At 43.4% G+C, this 8,755-nt stretch overlaps 1 protein-coding gene across 1 annotated transcript in view; it reads left to right on the top strand.

Annotated features, from left to right (window-relative positions):
* LOC137624548 (mitogen-activated protein kinase kinase kinase 4-like) overlaps positions 1-6,471 on the top strand; it is a 242,614-nt gene extending 236,143 nt beyond the window's left edge. The window contains 1 exon segment of the mRNA XM_068355436.1: positions 5,151-6,471. Within this exon segment, the coding sequence (XP_068211537.1) occupies positions 5,151-5,237 (87 nt within the window). The 3' untranslated portion in view covers positions 5,238-6,471.
* Positions 6,472-8,755: the final 2,284 nt, after the last annotated feature.

Consider the following 8,755-nt stretch of genomic DNA (forward strand, 5'->3'; position numbering starts at 1 on the left):
TATATATATATATATATATCTATCTATCTATCTATCTATCTATCTATCTATATATATAGAAATGTAAGTTTCCTTTTCAGTGTTAGTGCTGTGTGTGATACATATACGACAGGTTATCAAGACACTTCCGCAAGGCCAGGGAACCTTCCCTTCCAACCTCTCCCCTCCTTGTCTATCGGTCTACCCGTTGGCATATAACCTACCGTTGACTCGGCCGCTAGTGCAGGGGAATTGTCATCGTTTGGACCCTTCTCATTCAAATGTTGTCTTCGCCTTTGCCTTTTCCTACGGGAAACATGGATTACTGAGCGAAAGGATTGACTACGGTCTTTCTCTTCTCAAGACCATTCACCTTTCATGGGCCTCCGACAGTGTACCAACGGGGGGAGCACCTTTCCTGTTCGCGGGTTAGGTTGCGCTTCCTATTGTTTTTCTCAATTATTCAAGTGAAATTATAATTGTTTGTAATTTTAACTTTTCAGATTCTTCTCCGTGGGGAACACTTCCCTTCGGAGGATCAGTGGTTCTTCCTATTAGTGAATATTTTTAGCTGATTTAAGTAATTGTAATTCTTGTTTTATTACAGTTACTCTCTGGTCCCCTTCTTCCGTCGATGTCGACTGGGAAAGGGAGGGCGCAATACTTATTTTTTGTTTGTTCCCTCGGTGTCCCCTCTTCCTGTCGCGGACTAGGTGTTCCTCCCTAGGGAATTTTCTGTTAAATAATTTATTTTTATTTTTTCTCGGTTAGCTATGCAGTTTTCTTTGTTCGACTAAGAGTGCCGACGAAGCAGAGCTGTTCTGTTCACGCCTGAGGAATCTGCTGTCACTGCCATCCCTCAGAAGACATAATCATTTGTGTCATCCCTTCTCTTAGAAGTACGCCCGTGGCAACACCTGATCAGCACTTCGTCTTCAAGGTACTAGCTCCGGATACGCTTCCTCAGGTAGCGCTCTTGTCAGATCATCTTAAGAGCACTACCAGGAGGTTCGCCTCCAGGGGTTGGACAACTTAACCTTCCGAGGGAGTGTTTCCTCCCCAGGTGTAAGGTGGTTTTTCCCTTCCAAGGGAGAACTTCCTGCATCTTAATCACTTTATCGACTCCTACTGCTGTTGCTGTCTTCGCCTAGACTACACTCCCACCTTGCTGAGTCTCTCTTCCTTCAGGGGCAGAGCATAGTCTTAGGCGAGTCTCTCCTACAAAGTGATCACCTCTCTCGTTCACGAGAGGGGCCACTCATAGAGACTCCTCTTCGGAGGATTGCTACTGGGCGTCATCTGTTCCTGAACCTTCTCCTGACAACGCTACAGTGGATGTTCGCCCTTCCAAGGGGCACATCCTAGTTCCTGATTGTCCTACCAGCTGACCTGCCAGTGCAACCTCGCGCTGCAGCTAGTCCTCAGACTCTTTTGAGGATCGTTCGCGATCCCCATCGGTGGATCTTTGCCCTTCCAAACGGCACATTCCAGTTCCTGATCGTCCTACCGGCTGACCTGCCGACCTACCAGCGCAACCTCGCCACAGAGAGCAACGTATGCCAGTGCACCAACCAACCTACGATCACCGGCGCAACACAACTTCGGTCTCCTGCGCCTGCGCGTCAGAGCTCTCCTGCACCAGTGCTCTCCTATGCACCAGCGCTCTCATGTGCGCCAGCGCTCTCATGCGCCCCAGCATTCTCCTGCGCTTCATTGCACTCCCGTGCGCTTGCGCCATCGTTGTCCTACGCGCCAGCACTCTCCTCCTGCGCATCAATGATCTCTGCGCACCAGCGTTCCCCTGCTCACCAGCTCTCTCTTGCGTTCTTCCGCGCACGTTTGCCAGCCCTCTGGACAGAGTCCGAAAGTACCTTCACTTAAATCTCTTAAGAGATGAAGGCCAACTTTCCGGTCCTTCAGCTGCCTCATCAGTTCCTAATGGGCCACTCGGTCATGTGATGAGCGACAACACCACACACCACATAAGAGGCTCACAGCAACAAGCTAGAAGGAACTTGCTCGCAGCCTCTTCCCATCTAGCAGTATAAACACTAAGATGGGCCAAAGTCTGGTCGGTGCTACTATCAGCCCGCTTCATTCCGGACTAAAGGAATGTGTTCGCCGACAATCTGTACACAGCATCTCGGATAAGGTGTACTGAATGGTCTTTGGATCACCTTGTAGCCAACAAAGTCCCGACTTTACGGGGTTCTCCAACTAGGGATCTGTTCGCAACGCCCCTGAACCTCGGGCTTCCGCTGCTCCCCAGCCCTAAACACCAGGGCTCTCTGGCAAGAAACATGCCAACAATAGTGGGTACAACGACGATGTTTACGTCTCGTCCCTGTTTTTGTCTGAAGAGAAGGGTACTCAACAAGGCTAGAACATCGGTCAGCCTCTCAAGGGCTCTCATACCTCTGCTATGGCATAACGTAGAACGGTTTCCAAACCTTCTGCAGCTCCTGATAGTCTCTCCAAGAGAACCCTCTCCACATCACAGAAAACCACAATGCAACATCTATCACAAGCGGTAGCTTTGCTATGATTGTACGCCTGGAGACTACCCAGTACCTCCTCTCTCACAGAGGCTTTTCGTAATAAGTTGCGAAATGGTTGTATAGATATGGGAAATTCCTCGGCATCAGTCTACCAGGCAGTATAACGTCTTCTGTGGTTGGTGTCATTGGAAAGTGTCCATCTCCACTCGATACCTCTATTCCAGCAATAGCGGAATCCTCGAGTATATGCAAGAGGAAAAAACCCCCCTTCTCAGTTTTAACAGGTAAAGACGATCACTCAACCTTGAGCCTTGCCTTCAAACTGAAAGGAAGGGACATCCTTTCATCGCTAGACCTTTCCTAACTCATACGGACTTACAACTTGCCTTTTCCCAGTCGGAATTGAGACCTTCCTCTCGGGACATGGTTCAAATTCTCTGGTCTCTAAGGAAACCTCCTTATGTTCCACTTAACCAGGCAACAAATTTTCACCTGGTTTAGAAGACAGTGTTCCTACACACTTTGACAGCAGCCATACGAGTCAAGGAAATTCATGGTCTCTCTTTTGACATCGCCCATTAAGGAGAAGGGCGAAAGGCAACGTTCTGTTTCGTCCCTGAGTATGTCGCCAGACACAGTCTCCAGAGGTGACGGATCCCACACAAGTCTCCACTCAGGTACTGAAAACCACAATGCAACATCTATCACAAGCGGTAGCTTTGCTATGATTGTACGCCTGGAGACTACCCAGTACCTCCTCTCTCACAGAGGCTTTTCGTAATAAGTTGCGAAATGGTTGTATAGATATGGGAAATTCCTCGGCATCAGTCTACCAGGCAGTATAACGTCTTCTGTGGTTGGTGTCATTGGAAAGTGTCCATCTCCACTCGATACCTCTATTCCAGCAATAGCGGAATCCTCGAGTATATGCAAGAGGAAAAAACCCCCCTTCTCAGTTTTAACAGGTAAAGACGATCACTCAACCTTGAGCCTTGCCTTCAAACTGAAAGGAAGGGACATCCTTTCATCGCTAGACCTTTCCTAACTCATACGGACTTACAACTTGCCTTTTCCCAGTCGGAATTGAGACCTTCCTCTCGGAACATGGTTCAAATTCTCTGGTCTCTAAGGAAACCTCCTTATGTTCCACTTAACCAGGCAACAAATTTTCACCTGGTTTAGAAGACAGTGTTCCTACACACTTTGACAGCAGCCATACAAGTCAAGGAAATTCATGGTCTCTCTTTTGACATCGCCCATTAAGGAGAAGGGCGAAAGGCAACATTCTGTTTCGTCCCTGAGTATGTCGCCAGACACAGTCTCCAGAGGTGACGGATCCCACACAAGTCTCCACTCAGGTACTGACGATCCTGATCATCTGTTATTGTACCCGAGGTAAGGTATGAGGCTCTACCTTAAGAAAACGGCAACAGCCCACCTGGGTCCCTTCTCTTGTCATTAGCACTGGGAGAGACTAAAAGGGGATCACCAAAACATCATCTCTGCTGGATTCACAGAGTCACCAATTATGCCCTGAATCCAGATCCTCACCCAACATGTCGACTCATGATGTCAGGGACATAGCTATGCCCCTGGCCCTTTTAAGCAGATTATTCTGTGACACAGGTTTTACAAGAAAGGGTGTGAATGCTCCAGGTGACTTTCACAACCTTTCTCCTGCAAGACTTGACCCCACAGGAACTCGATACGATCCCTATCGGTCCTGTGGTGGCTGCACAACAGCTGGTTGTATACCTCAAGCTCCTTATTGGACAAGTAGCAGAAGGTTGAAGGCACTGTTACCTGGTTTTAGTCTGTGTAAATGAAAAGATTTGACTGGCTCTTATTCTTTTTTTCATCCTCCCCTCTCTTGGGGAAAGTACCATCCTAGGTTCTCTGCATAAGCTGACCTCAAACCTCTATAGGTATTAAGCTAATACTGATGCGTCCCCATACCCTGGCGAGGTGGTATTGGGAAAGTCTTGGCTACAACAGTTTTTCCTACAAAAGACTCAGAATAACTTTACCTAGATAGTCACACTTCTGCATATCACAACACACAGCTTGCGTAGGCCGTGGACCTTGCGTAGCAAGGTTTTAGCGAGGCACAGGGACTCCTTATTTTCGAGTACTAACATAGATAAGGAGCCCCTGGGTAAAGCCAAAAGCCAGATTGGCCGGACATCCACCCTTCCTAATGGGTTAGTCACCCCTAATAAATAGTGTGGTTTGTATTCCAGTTACGGGAGCAAATGACAAATTTGTAGATAATTTGTATTTTTCCTAACGAGACAAAACCTTAGCTATATATACAAACTTGTCCGCCAGCCCTATCACCCTTTAAGTCCTACCTCTAAGCAAAGTGAGCTAAATCATCGGTGTGGGAGTGGGAGCGGTAGCAAGATAACCCCCCACCCCACCCCACCCCCCCCGCTAACTAGCAGTGTGGGTAGTTAGCCCTCGGTAAATTTTAATGGCTCGTCATCTCAGCTTTGCCGAAAGTAATATCCCTATAAATAACTAAGGTTTGTCTCGTTAGGAAAAATAGAAATTTTCTACAATTTTGTCATTTTGTGACATTTTCATATTCCCCACATGACTGAAAATTAACTTTACTAACTGAAGTTGACTCTTATGATATTAGTGTAATAAGTTCTATTTATTTATTTGCAGGTGGATACTGGGGAAGACTGTACATCACTACCTCTTTTTTCAAATTCACCTTTTGTGCCTTACATGAAGTTGTTATCAAATACCTAAAGTTACAAAGTATACAAAATACTAAGAATATTTCCATTCATAGTTTGTACTGGTACACAGTAAAGTCTTATATTCTAGTTGGCTTTGTGGCTAATTATACTTTTTATGCCTTTTCGTTGGTAAGATGATATCTTAAAAATGCTATGCCATCACCTGAAGGGTTTGTATATAAGAACATGAAAACAGATGCAGTTAAAACTCTTCCCATTGTAACTAACAAAGTGTCTGTTATTAGAGAATAACCAACTGTGGTATATATTTCCGTTTGTTGACAATTAAGTCTAATTGTTGTTTTACACATTTAATGGCATGTTCATATGGTTGCAATATCTCTTCCTGAATAGTATATATATGTGATAGACTTTGCTCATAAATTTTAAAGTAACTAATCAGGACGATTTAATAGTAACTCAAGTTGGGTAGTGGTGATTTTCTCCTGTACTGCTATTTTTTGTCTCAAGGAAAGTGGATTCTTTACTTTGCCTATTTGCAGCTAGCTACTTAAATGCAGTGGCTTCATGTTCATGTATGCAGACTGCAGTGGATGATAATGAAAAAAACTTTGCAATGCAAACTTTATACAGTATAAGGTTTAGTGAGAGGTAATGCAAATATTTACACATTTGCAATAAAGTGTATTTTGGAATGTAAAGGTATAGGCTGCATCGGGTTACAAAGGTTTTCATAAGTAAATCTAGCAATATAAATTTAGCTTTTTTAAATACAGCTTATGATATCAAGGTGAAGTGTAAATTCTTTTATTTGTAAGATTTCTGTTTTACAGTACAAATTATATTCCTCAATTGTGTAAGTTTTTAATTATCAGACAAAAGTTATTTGTTAGGTCACATGCTGCACTAAAAATAATTTTTAGTTTTGGGGGAACTGGTAGCATATCAAAAGACACTAAGTTTTATGTATACAAAGTATAATGTAGGACATTTTAACCATACAAAATTTAACAAGCAGTTAAAAAATTTAAATTATCTGCATTATATTTTTATCCAAGTTGATCGATTGAGTTTATCAAGATTTACGTTTAATGCTACAAAAAAAAAAAAAAGCAGAAGCATTAACAAAATGGACAGCAAACTATTTTATTTCACCTCTAGTTTTCTATTTCTTTAAAAATAGTGTGTCATATATAGTACAGTTATTGTTTATGTTATTTATATACTTTATGTGGCTTTTATTCAATATCTTTAAAGAAAGACTATATCTAATATCTAAATATACTCCTGTATAATTTTGTATACTGTACTTCTCAAATGAAATGCAATTTCTTTGAAATTAAATGTTTGTTTGGAATATACAACAAATGCCTTGGCCTGGATTTCAATTCATTATTGACCTTATGCCAATAAAAAAGATTATTTTGCTCTAATTAAAGGGTATGGACCTCCTTTGGTATGGGTTACCTAATATTTCACTTGCTTGCATCAATAGGAAGCTTTACTACTAAAATAGGACTTGCACCAAATCAGAGAGGGGTTAGAGTGAAACCTTAATGACTTTTACATAAAAATTTTCAAATGTTCACTTGAGACAAACCATTGCCTGTTTGGGAAATTGATGAAGTTAGATATCCTTTCAATATTAGTATCTTTATGCCCCCCATTTTGATCCATCTCCTTCAGGGATCTCCTCCTTTGCACCAAATTGATCTTGCTTACAAATCTTAATTGATTTTGAAATTTAAATGAGAGAAAATATCAACAGTATACAGAATAGCAGATATTAAACACAAATTTACTGAAGCCAAGTTGGCTAGCTGCACTGTTCTCATATTTTCACAAATGATTACGTTCTTTCGAACCCAAGAAAATAACAAATTTGTAAGTAATTTGTATTTTTCCTTGTATACAAACCTGGAGCTATTTATAGGGTATACTTTCGGCATAGCTGAAAGACAAGCCATGATAATTTTAGTGAGGGATAACTACCCCATCCACTAGTTAGTAGGTGGGAGGTGGGGTAGACTGGCTACCTTGCTCACTCACAACTCTCGGCTGATTAACCACTTTGCTTTATGGCAGGACTTCTCGGGGGACAGGGTGGCGGGCCAATTTGTATAAATAGCTCCAGGTTTGTATACTAGGAAAAATACAAATTACTTACAAATTTGTTATTTGTTCCGACGTAGATACAAACCCTCCGCTATTTATAGGGTGACTTACTCTTAGGAGGGAGGAAGTCCTCACCAACTGGCCTTGGTCATGACCCGGGGTCCTCTCTATTTCGATCTGTGATCGATAGTAGAAGGGACTCTACCCTCGCTAAAGTCAACTGCTGATATGAGGTAATGCACTGATAGCGGCCTGCAGAAGCGGCCTGCAGAAGCTTGTGTGTGAGTGGAACTAAGAGTGTGGCTTGTCTTTAACATAGGAACTAGAGTACAAAACCTATTGTTCTTAAGACTTACCCAATACCCTCTCTCAAAAAGGTATTGGGGATGTAACAAAGTATTCTTCTATACTTAGGAGGCACAAGGGAAATGGGTCTTACCTGCAGCGAGGTGAGGTCAGCTATGCTGAGGCTTGCGGAGTTGTTTTCCCCAAAGGGGAGAAGGTGAAAGGAAGAAAGGAGCCAGGCATTGTTACTCATTCACCCCAGACTAATCCGGGTAACCTCAGCCCTCAACCCTCTGCTACTTGTCCATCAAGGAGCCTGAGGTGTATAGACCATTTGTTGTGCGACCACCACAGGACCGATAGAAAAGGTCTCCTTTTCTTGAGGGTTACGTCTTTGCAAGTAGTGGGCTGTGAAGGTCGATTGACACTTCCACAGAGTAGTTTCTTGAATGCCAGGGATGTAGCAATGCCACTGACATTACGAGCTCTGGGTCTTAGGATGGAGGAGAGTCTAGATTGAGAGCAACCTCAATTGCCTTCCAGTCCCAGAGGGGAAGGAAATCCTTGAGATCCTCCACTTGACCTTCCCCGTACTGGTCAAGTGCCGACACGGGGACAAGCTGGTATCGTTCTTTCAAGGTAACACCACAGACTCCTCACTGGGTAAAACCCCAGTTGATGGGTTTTCAGTTACCGAACGAAGACTCTTTATTCGAAATGGGCTGCACATAAGGAATAGCACACTCGGATTTTGAGTCTTGACAATCCACTCAGGGACGCCGCTAAGGATTACTTCTCGTCTCCTTGAGTAGGAGACATCACAAGATGGATCATACAACACACTAACTCTCTTGGTCAAATCCCAAGTGAGTAGAAAGGCCGTCTTCCGTGTGAGGAAGCGATCTGCTGCCTGGCATAAAGGTTCGTAGAGAAGCGCCTTCAGAGACTGAAGGACCCGAACCGCGTTTCCAGGAGGAGGTTAAGATCCGAAGGGGGACAAGTTATCTCAAACTTGTATAAGTACAGTGAACCCTCGTTTATCGCGGTAGATAGGTTCCAGACCCGGCCGCGATAGGTGAAAATCCGCGAAGTAGTGACACCATATTTACCTATTTATTTAACATGTATATTCGGACTTTTAAAACCTTCCCTTGTACGTAGTACTGT

This window comes from Palaemon carinicauda, chromosome 31 (genome assembly GCF_036898095.1).
Source record: "Palaemon carinicauda isolate YSFRI2023 chromosome 31, ASM3689809v2, whole genome shotgun sequence".
NCBI classification, from domain to species: domain Eukaryota; kingdom Metazoa; phylum Arthropoda; class Malacostraca; order Decapoda; family Palaemonidae; genus Palaemon; species Palaemon carinicauda.